The sequence below is a fragment of the Pimephales promelas genome, chromosome 16, assembly GCF_988280905.1.
Source record: "Pimephales promelas chromosome 16, fPimPro1.hap1.1, whole genome shotgun sequence".
Taxonomy (NCBI): domain Eukaryota; kingdom Metazoa; phylum Chordata; class Actinopteri; order Cypriniformes; family Leuciscidae; genus Pimephales; species Pimephales promelas.
The window spans coordinates 20,404,124-20,424,528 of NC_142784.1; the positions used below are offsets into that span (position 1 = coordinate 20,404,124).

General features: G+C 39.1%; 1 protein-coding gene across 3 annotated transcripts; it reads left to right on the forward strand.

The window, feature by feature from the left end:
* Nucleotides 1–7: 7 nt before the first annotated feature.
* lhx1a (LIM homeobox 1a) lies at nucleotides 8–8,101 on the forward strand. 3 transcript variants are annotated; one of them, XM_089121197.1, is made up of 6 exons: nucleotides 8–667; nucleotides 775–1,016; nucleotides 2,273–2,496; nucleotides 3,033–3,394; nucleotides 5,179–5,344; nucleotides 6,345–8,101. In XM_089121197.1, exons 2-6 carry the CDS (start codon nucleotides 847–849, stop codon nucleotides 6,722–6,724), a joined length of 1,302 nt encoding a protein of 433 aa, XP_088977323.1. In that variant the 5' UTR covers nucleotides 8–667; nucleotides 775–846; the 3' UTR covers nucleotides 6,725–8,101. The 3 variants fall into 3 exon arrangements, with proteins under 3 accessions (XP_088977323.1, XP_088977322.1, XP_039526901.1); XM_089121196.1 differs by having other exon boundaries at nucleotides 8–1,016; XM_039670967.2 differs by having other exon boundaries at nucleotides 8–1,016; nucleotides 3,117–3,394.
* The last annotated feature ends 12,304 nt before the right edge of the window (nucleotides 8,102–20,405 follow it).

Consider the following 20,405-nt stretch of genomic DNA (forward strand, 5'->3'; position numbering starts at 1 on the left):
TGCCGGTAAAGCGGTGAGGGGATAGCTAATGGTTACTTGAACGGCAAGCCGCTGATTGGCCTCGGCCCGGAGTGACGTCAGGAGGCTGTGAATAAGGCTGGCTCGTGTGCTTTCAGGAACATGCAGAACACCGGAGGCTGTTCGGGGATCGTCATCAGTCCTGCAACGAGATGTCACGCGCATTCTATTCACACTAGCATCTTTCACCTCTTCTGTCTTACGAGGAAAACAGCACACGTTACAGAGGGACACGCACTTTTCAAACGCGTTTGGTCGTTGCATCTCTCAGAGGGACGTAGGATACAGTGGATACGTGGACATGGTAAAGTGCACTCTAGTGTCTCTGGGCTCGCGTGTCTCCTGTGCTGAAGACCGGTTGCATTAGCTGCTCGCTTATGAAAGACTTGAATGAACATCATCACCAATGCTTCACCTTGTTGACAACGGCGACTTGCTTTTTCCGCAATGATGCCCATGTCTTTGTAGCCAACGAACAGTTGGTGTTTTGAAAGGTTTCTCTATGCTGGCTTCATTAGTGCATCTCAGAATTTGGGAAGGAAGATGAGGAGAAATAATGACTGACAACTGAAGCTCTACCTCATGAGAAGATCCTCTTTTATCATCTTGATTTTGGACCGCTACAGGTCCATCCGCATACACAAAAGTGGTGAATATATTTAAAACTTCTTGATCTTTTCCTTTCAAACCTGTTCGCCAAGACTGATTTGGAGCATCCTTCCGCGTTACACCCCTTTCCCTCCTCTCTTTTGGAAGGGGAAAACAGGAGCAGCAGACCCTCAGGTTGTGGACACCACGGCAGTAACTGTGGGAGCACATCCAAAGACGATGGTCCACTGTGCGGGCTGCGAGAGGCCTATATTAGACAGGTTTCTCCTCAATGTACTGGACAGAGCATGGCACATCAAGTGTGTACAATGCTGCGAGTGCAAATGTAACCTAACAGAGAAATGCTTCTCTCGAGAAGGAAAACTCTATTGCAAAAACGACTTCTTTAGGTAAGTTCCTTGCGTGAGTTCGACCTCAAGATTTGTTTTGTTTTTTTCTGCTGTGGATCTATGTCTGTGATACATGGGAATAGTTTATTTAATACGATGAGCTTCAGGGACACTGGTATAATTGCCTAAGAACAACTTATCTCCAATATTTATCTCCAATAGACGGATATAAACGGTTGGTTTGCAGCTATATGGTTGAATCATTTTAATTATTTATTTATTAAAAAAATATATATATATATATAATTTACCGTTCATGGGTTATACATAAAATAAACCAAAAGACACCCAAATATAGCCTATATATAATTTTAAAATGGCACACACATTTGGGAACTAGCTTTTTCCTCAGTCACTTAAACATTTACATCTTGATCGGTAATAAACTTAAAATTCAAAATGCTGTTAAAGCTATAGTGTAGTAGCCTATACACACACACACACACACACACACACGCACAATTTTGCATGATTTCATTAGAATTAGGACTTACATTCACACTAACGTGAAGTGTGACCTAAGCACTGTCAACAAACCCGACTTGTTTGATTCTTTGATTAGGACGTCCATTAATTAAATGCTTGTTAATTTGAATTGTTATGCAAAATGGCGAGCAGATACACTAATAGCCTGTGTACTCGTCCGCAGCAAGGGTTTTAAGGAAATCACACTTTGTTTACAACGAATGGCAGCCAGGGAAGCCGCAGGGATCAATGCTTTGCCAGGGTAGTTGAAAGTGTATCGCGGCCCAGTGGCCCCGCGTGTGGCTGCAGTGCTTCGAGTTAAGATGTGATAAGTGGATTTGAATAATAAACGACTTTGAGATGGAAACCCTCAGACAATGTAATCACAGACTCAGAATCAACAATCTGTACAGAAAACCACAATACACATTTTTGGTCACAATGAAGTGGTGAGTATTTACTGCAATAGTGATTGTATTGGAAGAATGTACGTCTTTGTTACGGGTGGTTATTAATTACGCTTTAATTCACATTAAAACACATGCTTAATAAATCTAAATTCAAAGTATTTTTTAGGTGTAGACTATCTATATTTTTTATTTTATTTAGCGTTAACATTGCATAAACAATAACAATTGAACAAATATTTATTGTGAAATGTAGCATATATTATTCCCAAAATAACAGTGATGATAATATAAAACTATATTATAAAGGATAAAAAATATAAAGAATATCTGCTTTTTTAACGTGGTATATTGACCTTTTTTTCTTGGTCTGTCCATTTGCAGGCGCTTTGGAACGAAATGCGCAGGTTGTGCTCAGGGGATCTCGCCGAATGACTTGGTCCGGAGGGCACGGAGCAAAGTCTTTCATCTGAACTGCTTCACATGCATGATGTGTAACAAGCAGCTATCAACGGGGGAGGAATTGTATATCATAGACGAAAATAAATTTGTCTGTAAAGAAGATTATTTAAGCAGCTCGAACGGAAAAGACGCCAATCTCCTTTCAGGTGAGTAAAATTAATTAGGGGAAATGATAACTGAATATATACAGTCTATAGTCGTATATACTCACTGTACGCGTCCGTGTTTTTTTTTTTGTCCCATATTATTTCGCTATATCAATAATAGTGAACATTTAGATTAAAGATTAATATCAAATACAGACTGAACTCGCCTGAAGTCCGTTCAATATGTCTCACAGAAGCCAATATTTCGTGTATTTTGTATGCATTTTTCTATATTCTTAAATAATAAAATAAGTCTTCAGACGGTGTCATGCATAGCACATTTTGAAAAGTGAAATGAAGTACATATTTTGCTGCATTAATTGTGTGGCCTATTGCAGAGTAACAGCTGGCCAGTTTATTTTTCTAATAATCTTTAACTGTAATCTATTGTGACGGTTCTGTCAGCTCTAAATACCAATATTTCTTTGTTCTTTCTTTGTTTATTCATTTCTTCTTTTGGTTTATTGAATTTTGCGTTCTTTTTGCTTTCTTTTTTCATGTGGGTTTATTTATTTATTTTACATTCCATTGTTTAGTGTATAACACTTCTCTGGTCCCCATGTCTAATTCTGAGTTTTTTATTTCGACTCCTTGTCTCCGACGTCCCTTTCCACATTCAGTTACAGCTTGCAGTGACCCTAGTTTATCGCCAGATTCGCAAGACCAGCTACAGGACGATGTCAAGGATGCGGAAAGCGCAAACTTATCGGACAAAGAAACGGGTAACAATGAAAATGATGACCAGAATCTCGGAGGCAAACGGAGAGGACCGCGTACCACGATTAAAGCAAAGCAGTTGGAGACGCTGAAAGCGGCATTCGCGGCGACCCCCAAACCAACCAGACACATCAGGGAGCAACTGGCGCAGGAGACGGGGCTCAACATGCGAGTTATTCAGGTAAACTTAAACACCATTACATACATGAACAAACTGTGTTTATTGGTTGCATTTAATTGCTTCGCTTGCTGCTAGTAATTTTGACGACAAACACCATTAGATAGGCCCACAAATAGCCTACTGTTTCTTGACGATAATTTATAGTGTGTGATTCTTAGGCATCTTGTGGTAGGCTACAAATGTCTCTTCCTGGATGAAACAGAGAAAAGCACATGCGAGCCTTCACTCTGCTTCCTTTTCCAATCCTTGAGGCAAGACCATTTGAATTGAAATGAGGACACTTTTTTCTGGCACCTGTAAATATTTGGAAGTAACATTTATATGGTTAGCCTTTTTATACTTGACTCGAGAGATGGAGAGGCACGCCAGCTGGCATCAGACTGGTGAGAACGATGGGAGTCTTGGCAATGCAGCGCCATCACGTTTTGCGACCACATTTAGACATGCTGTGACGGTTCTCAGTCAAGTGGAAACGCAGAAATCTGTCCCTGTGTCTGTCAAAGTACCTCATACTAGGTGGTGTTCTGTGAGAAATTGAGAATCGATCTTTGCTTTTTTTTTTTTTTTTTGTCGAGTGAACGGGCGGAACAATGAGAGTCCAGCCAAGGCGCGCAGTCCATTGGCGAATGTGCGCCCTCATTTACGCACGCTATATGGGATTTGTCAGCATCGTTTTAAAGATCCTCATCTTGGTCGTTTTGTTCAGCGTGAGAGATCCGATAAGAACACAGATAAAGCATCATCTTCGTTAAAAGCTCCGTAATAGATTGGTGCTGCGGGGATAATGTCTTAAAATGAGACTCAACATAAGAGCAAGTGCAGGGAAGGGGTTGAGATTAATAGAGGGGCGAGGTTGGATATTTAAGACCGTCAGAGTAAACTATAATTAGCAAAAGGAATTCAAGGGTGGATATATAGATTACGAAATAATAACTGCACAGAGCCGGTTAATATATCGGTAACCACCCTCCTATTAAGTATTAATTAGAGATTTGAAGTCCCCGCTGCTGCCCCCTCAGTCGGAGTAAATGGAGGGTTAAAAGATCATTAAAGTGAGGTTAGATCCGACTCTCTAACAGTGACGATAATTACGAGTAATCTTGTCACTACAATACGAATGTATTCCGTCACTTCACAGGCCTACCTCAGTGGACTGTGAAAACGCTGCTCTGACCCAATAAAAATAGTAAACGTGACATGTAAACATTGGGCCATAGTGACAGACTGTTAGGTTTGCACATCTAGGCTCTCTTATTTTAGTTTGCATGGCACTCACTATGCAAACTAAAATAAAGTAAAATAAATAATAATACAAATAAAATAAGCTACAAAAGTTTAAAAATCCTTTAAATGTTTAAGTCAAATCGGTGCCAAAGGCCTGTATACATAGGCCAATTTGAATAAGCCTACTTCAACAATAAATAAAATCGAATTGACTCTCTGAAAAATCGTAAAATCAACAAAAACAAATACGTTGGTATAATGCTGACCGCATTTAAACAGTGCAGTCACATACATTTACGCAAATATGTTAGTATGGTTAACATCTAATGTTTTTATTTTGGTAGTTGATAGTATGATATTTTATTTTTGATCATAGTTTTTGTTTGCCCCCATGTTGCTGTGTATTTAGGCGTGCTACTGAACGTGAACTACCATAATACTGCTGCTATTTTTATACACATACATTTCACACTGTTGGCTTTTACCACTGAACTTAATTATTGTAAACGATTTTAGCATAGGCTACAATTTTAAAAATATTTTTTGCCCATGTTCTCTAGGTATGGTTTCAGAACCGGCGGTCTAAAGAGCGGCGCATGAAACAGCTGAGCGCGCTCGGCGCGAGGAGACACGCGTTCTTCAGGAGTCCGAGAAGAATGCGAACGCTCGTGGACAGACTCGAGCCTGGAGAATTAATTCCAAACGGCCCGTTTTCATACTATGGAGGTAGGATATAATGCCTTATTATAGATTTATCAATATCAAACCTTTGTCTTAAATATGTATTTTTTTCTCGCGTTGGTTTTGCCTCAGAAGCGACAAATGTTATATCTAGTTTGTGTTTTAAATTTAAATGGACTGATTTTTTTTGTTTGTTTGTTTTTTTGTTTGTTTTGTAATTAGACTGGACTTCCTGAACATATATAGCTACTGTCTAATCTGTAAAATCTGTTTAAAATGCTTTGATATTGTGGAAACAGTTATTTGATATTTGTCATGTTGCTCTTTTAAGAACTTTCCACAATGTATGTTCCATTTTATTCAGTCTAGTTCATTTTTAGTTCACTTTATATTTGACCTAAGTGTGTTAAGTATATATATATATATATATATATATATATACAAGAAAAGTTCTGTTACACAAATCTGTGGTCTTTTCAGTCTAAGTGGTTTTTAATATTTTTTAACCACACTTATAGGATAAAAGGATGTGTATTTTTTGTTATTCCTGCTAAAATCCTAATATATTTCTGTTGTGACGGTTAACAAATTGAATCTAAATTTATGACAGTCAGTTTCTTTAAAGACACAATTTCCCAGAGAAACATGAACTGAAGTAGAAAGAGAACCTGCCCCAGTTTCCCCCTATATATATATATATATATATATATATATATATATATATATAATAGGTTCTCCTCCATATGCATAAAACAAAGCAGTTATTGTTATATACACTCTATCATATCAATGACAGCTTGTTTCATAAGTTTTCAGCTGTTCAGAAAGGCGAAGCCTTCCTCGCTGTAATTAGCAAAGCTTTGTTCTCCCCACCCAGCTACATTTGTGATTTTAGTGTAACATGTTCTGTGACTAATGTGGCGTATTGAGATTTATTCCAAAGAACGACACACTACATACTCTCAGAATTTTTAAACAAGGAGTTCCGCCCACTCTTTGTTTCCAAATCTAAACCGAAATTCTTTTACCCTTCGTGTATCTACAGATTATCAGAGCGAGTACTATGGCCCGGGAGGGAATTACGACTTCTTTCCCCAAGGCCCTCCATCTTCACAGGCCCAGACTCCTGTAGACCTCCCCTTCGTTCCATCGTCAGGACCCACCGGTACCCCACTAGGGGGCATGGACCATCCTATCCCCGGCCACCATCCGTCCAGTGAAGTACAGCGCTTTTCAGACATCATGTCTCACCACCCAGGGGACTCGCCCAGTCCAGAGCCAGGGATACCTGGGCCCCTGCACAGTATGTCCTCAGATGTTTTTGGACCTAGTCCGTCCTTTACATCCCTCTCCCTCAACGGCACCGGATACAGCAACCACCTCTCCCACCCTCCATCAGAAATGAACGAGGGCACGGTCTGGTAGCTCCTGTGAACGGACATTTCAGCAGAGAGAAATTATTATAAACAGAGGAGGGAGGGAGGGAACAGGGACACTGAACGCACATTCTGGTTATCATTTTTGTCTTTCCCCCCCTTTTTTCCACGTCATATATGTGGTGGGACAGCTCACAGAGAGAGCAGCAGAGGGCAGCATGGGCATTGACATTTATCTTCTTGAGCTCATTGTGTTGATGTTCCGTTTCCTTCTTGCTTTCTTTATCCCAAGTCCGAACTCAAGAAGAGAATGAATTTATACTGTTGACCAGGTCGCTGTATGAACTCCCAGCACAGCAGAGTCCCTCCAGAAGCTCAATACGTATCACCGGTTAAATCGCCGCTCTAAAACAGCGATAGCGACACATTAACAGCGTCAGCTACCGTCAAAGACTTGTCAGCTTTACAGAGAAACACCCAAGGCGGCTGATCTAACGCTAACCTGCAATGTTGACTCCAGGAAAGATCTAAGTCGTCAGACTAATTTATTTATTTGAAAACTCCTCAGACCTCCTTGCCTTTCAAGGCTCTGCCATACTGACACTTAAACAACCTTTTCGACACTAAATATGTTTCTGAAGGCCAGGGAGAAAAAAAAAAGCTTTTTTTTTCTCTTTCTGGGCATATCCTGTTTTTGTTCCCCAAGAATTCCACCAAATCTGAAGAAGTTAGCCTTCAAAAGGCATAATGTTAAAATGTGTATGGATGGTGAACCCTTTATTTAATGGAAGAGAACTTGAAATGTTGATAAATGAAGTCTACCTTCTAAAATTATTTTAACAAGGGTCTGAAAGGGACATAGAACAGTCAACTGTTTACGTAATATATTTAATTCAGGAGTTAAAAGTATCAACCATGATTTAGAACCTCTTGATCCAGAAAAAAAAATGTTCCAAGCAACCAACCAAACTTTTGTATTGATTTTATTTATATTGTATGATGGAAGTTTGCTGGGTTGTGGTTCACTGTGCTAGTTTGTACAAAATGTTGTTTACAAAAAAAAAGCAAAAAAAAAAAAAAAAAACTGGAAATAAAAACAAGTAGACAGTTGCCAAATAAAACCATAGCACAAATACTGTAAAAGTGCTTTGCACCATTATCTGCAGAACGTGTTGAAACAAAGTGTAAGTGTTTAAAAAACAATAAGGAGTATTGACTTCTTAATTTTTTTAGTCTGCTGAAAAAACATTCATAAATTGTTAATATAACATACTTAGACCTACAAGTTTTATTTTTGTGTCTTTAAAGGAAAATCCAAACTATTGAAATTGATGGTCAAATGTGCAGCAAGCAGCTGCTACTTTCTTTAAATATCAAATTCTCATGGTATGTCTTTTATTGTTCTAATAAACCTAAGCTTACGTGACCTCCAGTGCATATTAGACCATTCACTGTATAAATACGACATGTTGACAAATTTGTGAGTTTTTAATAAAATTAGAAAATATGAAATTCGGATGATAGGTGCTTTTCCTTGGACTAGCTGAGATTGTAAGCATCTAAATACAGGCGCTTTCTGAGAAATATGGCTTCTGAAGAACTGTAATCTCTCAGGATGAACATGACATGGTGGAGGACATCACATAACCCTCACAAGGCTGTCTTGACTGCAATATGTAAAAAAAGAAGAAAAAAAATCCTGGTGTAAAGATGTCCTTTCATGATACGGCATTTCACAATTTTACTCAGCGATCAAATCAGCTAAATCAAATGCTTTAAAATGATATCATATGGTTACGGGTGTTCTCACCTTTTCACTTTGAGATATACTAGAAATGGAAAGTCAAAACCGTTTTTTGGGGGGAAATAACATTTCTTGTTTTTATAGCACCAGATTTTTATTTTTGATACAATATTTTGTATATCTTCATCATAAATTCACCATCTCTTTTTCTTTTTATCTTGGCTGTGCAAAAAAACCTGTCAAGTTTCTATATTTTAAACATATCCAGTATCTACTAAGGGGCCAGATTAACTTTTCAACAACAGTCCTTTCACAGGGCATTAGAAGCGCCTCAAGAGTCGCTCTTCTCTTCTAAAACGTGAAAATCTTAAAAGATGACATAGAGGTTGCAACACCTTGGCATCCGAGACAATAGATATATGGAGAAACAAGTTCAGAAGAGACAACCTCATCACTGAACTTATCTCATTTCATATCACAGTTCATAGATAGGGAAAAACAAAAGAGTCAGATGAGATTCAGTTGATTTGACTCTCTGTGGGGAGCGCATGTGGGAGGAATCCTTCACAGGTACGGAGGCCAGGAAGACGGCATCAAATTGAGCTTGCTATCTGGGGGAAAAGCCTTTATCTCATTGCAGTGTGTGGTTTTAGTGTGAAGGAGCCCAGCGGTGCCCCTGCTGCACCCAGCACATAATCCACTATGAATTAATCATGGTCCTGAGAGTTAAACAGGCCTGCGGGCCCTCCTGAGCCCGGGGCTTAACCACACCGCTGACTCCATGCTCTGTCACCCGGGAGGCCAAAGCTCTTTAAATTCAAATCTCATATTGATTGAACATCGACTATTGGTTCGGCCTGACCTTGTCGACACATTAAATATAAATGTCTGAAACGCGTTTTTAAATGCCGTTTTTTTTTAATCTAGAGAGCAATGATTCGAATACAGACAAGCATCATAATGTTGAAGTTTTGATGCGGTGGTCAGTCGGAAGTGATGGAGATTATGTAACTTGATACACACAGGATGTGTATTCCATGCATAGTTTATTAACTGAGGGATTTCTCTCTCTGTTGTTGTTATTGATTCCAAAGCTTATCAACACATACACTGCATTTTAAATATGTCTTGTAAGAAGGAGAGATGTTTAAAACACAAAACACCTATTTCAGTCAATCAGCTCTCTTAATGTCCATAGCACAAATCCAATGATATACAATGGACATGTTAGCTGTTATTTATTGGCAAAGACAAAAACAGATTAATGTGGGAACATCCATCTATATAGCATATAATTCATATATACTATACATATAATTCACTGCAGTTTCCATCTGATACAATTTCTTAAATTTGTTTTCACAGACTACAGGGGCAGATTATCGATTGATTTCTCAGTACAGTACAGTGAATTGGTTGAAGAGACTAAAGGTATGTTTGGGAGTTTTTTTGGTTGAGCCCACTTTTAGATACAGTATATTCATTGATTTAATGATTCTGCTTTGTATCAGAAATATAGAGGTTACAGATGACAGGATAAGGAAATATGTAGCATTCAAAACTAGATTTCCAAATCTGGTCATGCAGTTTAAGAATTTATGTTATTAAGTAATAATGAATAGTCAATTATTTAAAACGCTATTTGGACGTATGAGTTTGCTAGAGTCATACAAAGAAATTAGAATTGATGCAGTTGTTGTTATTCTACAATCACACAAACACAATGACATAATGTGTAAACCGTTTCATTTAAAGTGTTTATTATTGCCTATCAGACAAAAACAAGACTGTTCTAAAGATAGTAATCAAAATGCAGAATAAATCAGACATCCTTTTGCCCTTTTGCGATATGATTTTTCCATATCAAATGAGTGAGGAAAGATAAACACTAATGAGATTACAAAGATTTTATAATTTGAGTGTGTCGTAGTGTGGCAAATCATATTTGTAAGGCCGCTATACTATGCTGGTCCTGTTAAGTTCTACTGCACACATAATTAATTATATTTTCTATTTAACCCTAAATCTATTTTCATGAGAAAAGTTTGTTCAACGAATAAAGCAATTCGGTCACTTTTACAGTGTGATTGGTCAGGCCTCACAATCAAGATCTCATTAAATCAAGAAATATTTTGATTTCAGTGTGACAACCCATTGGGTCTATAATATTACAAACTTAAATCCTGATGATATGGAGAGACAAAATTAGCAAACCTTACTCAATATTGATTAAGTCGCTGCTTTGAAGCATTTGACCATGCTTCAATATCTGATGCTTTAGGCGCCCTTTAGCGTCAGTTAGATGACGCCCTAGGATCGCGTGTAACCCTAACCTTACCCCAGATCTAAACCTACCCGCGTCATCTAACTGACGCTTTCCTTTAGCATCAGTTAGATGACGCCGTAGGATCGCCCCATGTAACTGACGCTTAAGGGCGCCTAAAGCGTCAAATATTGAAGCATGGTCAAAGGGCGACGCCTTGGGGTGAGAATGTGTTGTTTTTAAGCAAAAGATTTCTCTGTTTAAAAAAAAAAAAAACATTTTGAACTGTATTTGCATTACTCGTCAACGTGATGAGCTCTGTTCTCGATAATGAGAAATTGCTCAGTTAATTGTTTATCAGCTCATTAAATGTTAATGATTACTTATTTGATGGCTGATCAAAATAATTCCAAATTTCAGATATATGCTCTAGTGCTGCATATCTAATTTTCTTTAAGCAGAATTAGTCAGATGAATGCAAAAAAGTTCTTTAGAGGGTCTTAGAAATGGGCAGAAGTCACCCAAAACAAATGTGGCCTTTTCTCTGGAAAACCACCAGCATGAATATTTTTTTTCACATTTTTAAACATTCATTCCAATTAAAGCGGCCTTGTGCGAGTGCAGCCATGCGGCGCTGTTATTCAATTCCATTAAAATGAATGAACCAGTGGCATGCAACCATGCAGTTAACAGGAATTAAAACTACAGGCAAGATGACAGATTACAGAGGAAATTGAGTGGTGTACGCCGAATGTGCGTGGCTTTGTTGTTGTATTTTACCTGTGTATGGTAGGAAATGTGCACGCATGCATATCAACATCCACTCAGATCCAAACAGACCAGTTATAGACAAATGGCATCTCACGGCTGTTAATATATATGTGAAGGTGGAACGTTTCGTTTATTGAAAGAAGTAAAACATCAATGTGTAAAATCACTTGATATTGTACAATGCTGAATATTTAGACGCATATCCAGACACGTTTCACCTCGGCTCTGACTGAACGTCCCGTAAACTGAGTAGCCATGCAATTATTTAAGAACAAAAGCTGGAAACAATTAATCAGCTTGGAATCCCCTCTTCTTTATAGACCTTATTATGAGGATGACTGGATAAGGATAAGAGAGATCTATGAATTGTAATTTATGAAAACTGAGGCTGCAGAAGTTTTACTCAAACGATCCCAGCCTTTTCTTTTTTGCAGAGCTATACTAAGAAGGAAAACTCCCAAAGCAATGGGAGAAAACGATTCGACAGCCATTGCTATGCTATTCATGCCTCGAGCTCTTCTGTCCGCGTGTGCTACCCAAGGTCACCACACAATGGCACTGTCCACACCTCTGTTCAGAGAACAATACACTGCTCGTAAATATAAAGAACCTTTTAAAATCTCAGCAACTGAATCTAGAAAAGATCGGATAAAGCGGAGGCAGTTTTCTACGGCATGTGTGATAATCATCACCTTTAATTTGCAGGGAAATAGTGTTGTTTTGAATACCCGTGTTTGTGTATTTCAATTACTGGCATTAGGCGAGAGATTGGCCACTCCAGCTTGTCATCATATAGACTCATGTGCCGTTATTTGTGCTCTGATTAGCTCCAAGTGGCCGAGGAGAGCTCTGTGAGAAGCACTTGGATGCTTCTATTGGTCTGTAGGGGAACAACATGTTCTTGATTTGTGTTTCAAGCAGGGGAAAGGGCTGCGTTTAAAAGGATAATGTCAGGCAGGCTTTCATTTTACTGCCTTTTCACCTCTGTGTCACAAACAAACATGCTTTTCCGTCTGCATGATGTGGTGCCATCACACGAGAGCAACTGTTTAAATGCCACTTCTGTTGCATTATTGTCCTCAGTCAGGCATTCTTCATTTCTTTAGTTAGTCAATATGGCAACTAGAGGAAAAATGAAACGTCAGGCAAAGCAAATGGTGAGCTCAGAGACCACACCGAAGACTGATATAAACATATCTGACAAATACATTTGAACTGTAACTATGTTCAGTGAGATAATAGTAATGGGCTTTCATGGCAATGAGTGTGCAGACTATAATTTATAATTGTCTAATGATATTTATACAAGATGTTTTTGGCGCGGAGCAACAAAATGCTTTATTTTACACTGAACAAAGCATTAATCAAAGAGCAGCTGAGAATCAACGGTTTGTCATCAGCCTTGTTGTAGAAAGGTGCATATTCATTTTTTTTTTTTTGTGAAAGAAATTAATACTTTAATACAGCAAGGATGCATTAAATTGATCAAAAGTGACAGTAAAGGCATGCAACAAAAGATTTTTGTTTCAAATAAATGCTGTTCTTTTGAACTTTCTATTCATCAAAATAAAAACGGATCATGGTTTCCACAGAAATATTAAGAAGCTCAACATGTTTTCAACATTGATAATAAGAAATGTTTCTTCGGCATATTAGACTGCTTAAACTGAAGACTGAAGTAATTTGCCATCAAATGAATAAATTACATTTAAAAATTTAAAAAATAAAATTCCTCAATATGATTGTTGCTACCGTATTTTGATCAAATAAATGTAGCCTTTATGAACATAAGAGACTTCTTTCAAAACATTTTCCTAACTTTTCCATATATGACTTTCTGTTCTATAATCACGGTCAAGATTTGAGTTAGCGTTAGTGGTAAAAATATATATCATGAATGGTTTCTTATAATGTTAAATGCAAACAAACAAAAAACAGCAAACAAACTGTAAAAGGAATATTGTTGGTTTAACTGGTTTTAAGTTCATTAAAATGGAAAAAGTATTTTAAGTTCATTGAAATGGAACAATTGAGTTAATACAATGAAGGAGATTAATTTAATTGATTTAATTAAAGTTGATTTGACAAGAAAAAATGTTGTGATTACAAATCATGACAATATTTTTTTACGGTGGAATAGGATAGGATTTAGGATTTTATGTTCTGTTCTGTTTGGTGTGGATGTAAATACAAAATACACTTTACATAGGACATGACAGCATGGACAGCACATGGTCTCTTTCACCTCAGATAAATCATGATTGATTAGCATCTGGATTCTAGCAGATTTTACCACAGTCTCTCTCTCATTTTTGCATTAATAAAACACTGTTTTAGTATGTTGTGGCAGCAAAGGCTGTGTCCTAAAGCAGCCAGTTCTGGTTGATGATTTACAGCAAAATTGCTTGTAAATTGAAGAAGAAACTGTTTTGCAGACCTGGCAGCTTTCAAGCCCTGCTACCATTTGTCACCCAGCATTTCCTTTTGTGTATAGCACAGGAATTAATTAGCTGGTGCTGCCGGAAAAGTTTACGGCCATTATTTATGGGAGATGAAATGTCTTGGACAGAAGCCTCTCTCTGGCCCTCTATTTCCCCCCCCCCCCCCCCGCGTTGTGGTTGTTTTTAAACTTTTGTCTCACAACATCAATTTAAATTTTGTCAGCTGTAGGTTTTCTCTGACAGGTTCATGCTGGTGTGTCCATAAAAGTGACTCAGTGATTACTGCTGCACGGTGACTTAAAATACTGACACACACCGCTGTGTAATGCCATACGCTGTAAACACACAAGCGGTAGCTTGTGAGAGAATTTGGTTACACATTATTTTAAGGTGTCATTGTCTCAAGTACTGAGTATTAATAATTAAAAACATGTAATACATGTAACTAAGAGTTAGTTGCATGTAATTATGCATAATTTACTGTTATTATAAGTACATATGTAACAAGGACACTGTATAATAAAGTGTTACAGAGAATTTCACTCTGTTCTTCCTCACCAAATTTAGGAAACTGATTTTGACGCACATTAACTTTGTGTGTCATATGTAAACTTCACATTTTTATCACATTTAGCAATATTCCCCGATATTAGGCATCTATAGGAAATATTTCATTTCCAGATGGCATAGTCTTACATTAGTTGAGCCAGTTGTGGATTCACTGAGCAGCCCAGAACTTGAATGGCAGTCAGGCAATATGCAAAGAGTCAATGGGCACAGCATATGTATACCCACATTTCCACATCTTTATGTCATTTATCACAAGACTAGTTTACAATTAAATCTCTATCCTAACCGTAGCATTCACGCGGGCCTTTCGTCTCATGCCAAGGAGCGTAATGTCAGGATTTCTATTGTGGCGGCGGATGTGATAATCTGCTCTTTTTTCTCCAAAGCGTCCCCCTTGTGGTGCGGCACGGAGCCCGCAGCATTCCCGATAATCACTCATGCCTCTTTGTAATCAATGCCCACAGAAATAGGATTCCTTTGGCCGATGGCAATTAATAAATTTGTGTCCTTTTTTAACACTAGTGAGCTGAGCTTGAAATTACCAGTGACTGGCTTCTCCTCATTTGCATATTTATTGCAGCACGGAAAAAAATTCCGGGGAATGATTGATGTGGAGCCTGCCTACTGAATCCCAAACAGCATATTATTATGGGGAGGGGGGAGGGGGAGGGGGGATGCCAGCGTACAGTTGATTAAAGTTGAAGACGGTGGGATCGCTTGCCGACACTTTTTTCCCTTCCTTTTTGTTTCCCCTCCCGTTTCTTCATATCTTTGGAGATGGCGGGCGTAAGAATTAAAAGCATATTTTAATGGATGTTGACAAGAAGTGAACTAACAAAAGCCCAAGCAAAGGATTTGCTTGAAAAGATTCAATCAAACATGTTTGCTGGGATTAATTGTGGGTGGAGGCGGAAGACGGTGGGCTCTGTGTTGGGCTTGAATGAGGTTGATTGTTTCTGGGGTCACCTGTGCCGATTTCCTCTGTCATTTTGAGTGATAATTTGGAAATGTCCTATGATTGTAGCTAAAGAGCTAAACCCCTTCGTCGCACCACCCCCTTCTCATCTCCATCCTATTGAAATAGTTCTGTTTGTGTGGAGGTGAATGGTAGAGTTAAAACAGGCCCTTCCTATTCTAATTGGACAACTGTATCTAAATGAATTCATACATCCAGGGTTTTTGTAAAAGGTTTCTTTGGATCCACCTGCTCCATCATTTTAAGTCGTTTTGACTCACAAATACATTTTGAGTTTTCTGCAATGAATGAAAGTCTCGTCTCCAAACCATTGTCGAGATATATTATAGCCCACAATGATTGGTGGTGACTGTAAAAACTTGAAAATGGTCTCTTAATAATAATATACTAAAGTTTCCAGCAATGTTCTTCTCCAAAGTTCTCATTTCTATAGACCTTATGTAGCCCCGCCCCTTTTCAACGTTGCGCTCGTTGTCTTTTGACTTCCGGTCTGTATCTTCACAGCAATCTTGCATTGGTATGAATGAACTGCTCGTAAAAAAAAAAAAAATCCCGGTCGACATTTGTTAAGACATCTACTTTACAATGCTTATGATAAACATTACAATGCACATGATAACTGAAATAACTGCCATAGAAATATAAAGAGCGACCGCAAAAACGGAAGTTCAAAGACAATATTTTAAAGATGACGGTGCCCACGTTTCTCTGGTGCATATAAGGTCTATTAAACTAACCGGTTTCAGACACTGAATGAGGGATTAGACATTTATTGTATCGTTCAGCATACCATGATTTTCATTCATGTTTATTTTGTGCTATAACTAGCTAACAATCGAGTTAGAGACACTGAACGACTTTCCTGTGGTAAAAGAAAACGTTGGATGACAAGCTGTTTTACTGACATGTTTCCACGGTTAAACACTGATTGCGTGATTACATGAAGGATTATACATTTCATTAAGTTGTACTGTATCTTTCAACATACCTTCTAATGTTCATTTTGTGTTTAATTCATGCTATAACCTAGCCTGGGAAAACCCAGACAACTTCCGGCAAATTTAGATTTGCTCTGAAAGTTAGTCTGGCAAAGAGCTCATTCAAGCCCATTTCCAGTCGCGGCACCAATCAGAAACGTTGGGGCGGGCTTTAGATGATGACGACAGCGCTGGGATTTTGAAGCAGATTTTGTAGCCTACGTTACAAAGATGGATGCCGCTGTCGAACATCACTCGTTCGAATCAGCTATCGCGTCTGTTTTAAGCGATTTGAACGTTTCCTTTTTGTTAAAAACCGCGCAAAGAACGGCCGCCGCTCTGCATACGTCGTCTCTTTCATCGCTCTGATTGGTTTTCGGTCAACCAGTGACGTCCTTTGGTGACGCCCCTCTGGAAATTATTCATCTATGACTCAGTTACAGTACAACTGAGACTGGTCTGGTTTTAACCAGGCTAGCCATAACCAGTAGTAAAGCGTAACAGATGATCCAACACATTCTCATCCCAAGACGTCATATAACTGACGTTTTTGACCATACGTCAACATCCAACGTTTTAGGGTACCCTTTAACGTCAGTTAGATGACGATCCAGGGGCGTCATCCAACTGACACTACCCACGCCAGTTAGATGACGTGGGTAGGTTTAGGTCTGGGGTAGGGTTAGGATTAGATAGCGTCATCTAACCGACGTTAAAAGCGACTACAACGATCTGTCACACCACATTAAAAAGCACCAAAACGACATTCTTTCTTGATTTCCAAAACATTGACACAATTTGGACAGAACTCTTTTTTTTTCTTTGAAATAATCGGCTCATTGCGGCATCCGTCTCGCAATGATAGCGCACGTCACATTTGTGTGGTGACTTGATGAAGTCTATTGTGTGTGCTCAGAGAATCAGGTCTGCTGGCCACATGCTGAAGGAGCTCTCTTCACCCATAAAACTTCCTCAGAAGTGTGCAGCAAAGTCGGATTTGTGCCGGTGAGTGCGTGCACAGCAAATTGGCAGCTACATCAAATTATTCCCGCATTAAGACCCGCTCGCCGTAATCCACTGCAGGGCCCTGCCGCCCCTCCCCCAACTTGTAACTTTTGTCAACGTAAACTGCAGATTTCATGCTCTGCCATTAATCTGTCGGATTATGGGTGCAGTTCAGGAGGACTTATATTTTAATGAATTCCTTTTCTAGCTTAACTAGAGGGGGTGGAGTTTGAGAGGGAAAGGGGCCCCGGTTGGACACAGGTTGGCTCCTCATCCTTCAACAACCCCCCCAATCGCATGTGTATGCCTGCATCCGCCGTGTGAGTGCCCCCCACTGTCGGCCCCCTCTCAGCATCTGGAGTGCTGTCACGCAGGGAGACGGCGAAGCACTCCATGGTGCTGACACCTCCTCACACATAGACGACAATCCTCCGCGCCACAATAAATTGAATGTCTCGAGGAGCAGCATTTGTAAAACAAGACAAATAATGAATTATTGTTCCAGCAGACTCTTCACCCCCTTTCCTTCAGATGCGCCTGTGCATATCTGCTCTCCATTTCTGTTTGTTGGCTCCTCGCTTTCGCCATCCATCTAAGTATCTCTCTATCTCTCTCCCCATATACTGTGCCTCTCTATCTGCACGCTGTCACAGTTTGCTGTAGTCTCTGTCGCTGTCTGCCGCTATCTGTGCTGCAAGCCTGCCCTGCCCCATCCCTCCTCCCCTTCCCATAACTGCTGTCCTGGTCTGTCACTGTACGGCCAAAATGAATTAGGCACAAGCCTGAGACATGCGTATGTGGGATAGTGGCCTATCTTTGCTGTCTGTGTTTAAATCATTCATAATGCTGTTACCAAATTCTCATTTTCTTCCAACCAAACACTGGGTTGTTGTTTACGCATTAGTAACAATGAATGGATCTACTGAATTCCAAACAGCATATTAAAGTGTAGTCACACTCGACTTTGAGGAAAAACAAGTGCACATGCCGCACATATATATATATACACGAATTTGTATAGAAAAATATGTTTGACAGATTTAACTCTTCACTCGATACAAACAATACAGTTTTTTTTGCAGTGTTGCAAGACAGTATGATTTGATAGATATGGATATTTTGAATTCTGTTTGAACATTATTAACAGTAATTTGTTATGTATTATGCATTAAAACAGCAAAAAGCTTGACACATTCTTTGTCAGCTTATTTCACATGCTCCAATCCCACACCTTTAATATTACGAGAAAAAAAAAAGAAAAAAAAAGGATTTGCACAGTACATTTTTCCTTGGGATAATTTTGGAATTTATGTTGTTTTATGTTTCAGCTCCTAACATCAAAAACACCAAGACTCCTCCTGGATTAAAAAATCTACAATGGGCTCCAGTCTTAGACAAAATACACCCAATTCTTCCCCGCCAAGCAACGCCGTGGAACTCTACTGCCCAAGCATTTGACAACCTGCTTGACGCCCAAATCAACACGGCAAGATATACGGCTGGAGGCCAGTGCAAATTTGCATGGAACATCTCTGACTACTTAATTCTGCTTTGATCTCCGTTTCCTGAAGAGGGGATTGTCTGCTCTACTGTGTGGAAACACTTTTGTGTGAGTCAGTGTGCTGTACATCATTCACCCTATGAAGAATCCCAGGCTTTGCCTCTTTTTAGTCACTGTGTTTCCTCCCTCTGTTGCTCTCTTTCACTCGCTTTTCTGCCTCTCACTTTCTCACTCTTTGACTCCAGCGAGCTTTAATGGCATTTCTTCAAGGACAAGCATCTACAGCACATCATCTGAATAAGACTTTGAGTCAGCATGCCCTCCTGGGGCTTAAATCCAGCCAAATGCCCCTGAGGCCTGTTTTAACACCAGGCTACTTTTGTCAATAAATATTAATATTGTAACCCAGGACATACAGTCCTGCAGCCACATTCATTGAGCTCCTTTCTCGCTGGGACTGTGGGAAAAGGCAGTGGCATGGCAATGTCATTTTGTGGCTGTGACAGCAACATTCTCTGCATGACGTGCATGTACAATACGTTTAAAGTATTGATAACATTAAAATGTCATCATCATTAGTAAAATGAAAAAAAAAATAATAATAATATAACAGCATAGTTTGTAGCATTGGAAAGTCTGGCTCATTTTTCTGAATCAATTCTTGTTTCAAATAGTCATTGAAAAATTTAGCCAGAGGCGTTTTGCACCTTCTACCTTTTTTAATTAAAAAGTTAAAATGTTTACATTTATCATAATGTTTTCAGTTTTCATGTTTATACCAGTTATGTGAATTGTTCCTTCACCAATGAGAAATTACATTGCTCAAAAAGGCTTTAATTGACACAATGATGCGGATACGGAGTAGGTTACTGAACAACAAAAACTTTTTCCAAAAAGATTCAAAAGAAGATAGCAAATACATATTTTGAAATGGTAATTTTGGAACAAGCTGGAATGGTGCCCGAAACATTTGAAAATGCACACAGGCAGTGTAGGGCAAAGAAAAATGCAAAAGAGCAGGCGCATGACACATTACATGGAGAATCAGCAGCTAGCCAGTGAGCAGGGGCAGCCAGTTAGTGTCCCTCTCAACCGAGACACACCTGAGACAGAGCCTTACTGTTCAGCAAGCTGTGGCTGCTGTCCCGGGTCCTGTTTCAGTCTGCACTCAGAGCCAGATTCATTACCACTTGCAGCAGGGGTATTAAGATATGGCTGCATTAACAAAGTTGTCCGGTATCTTAATTGAATCTATCCCTGCTGCACAGCATCTGGATTATGTTTACCTGAAATAGAAGCAGCTCTGCACTGGAACATGTGCCCGCTGATAAAACACTGGGTTATTCGTTCCAATCCTAATCCTAACTATAATTTGGTCCCGCTAAATGTATCAGCTCGGCGTAAGCTGCCGTTTCGTTTCAGACTGGAAGTATTTGCAGGTTGGTAAATATATTGCAAGCTTTGATTTCTTCTTTCCTGAGT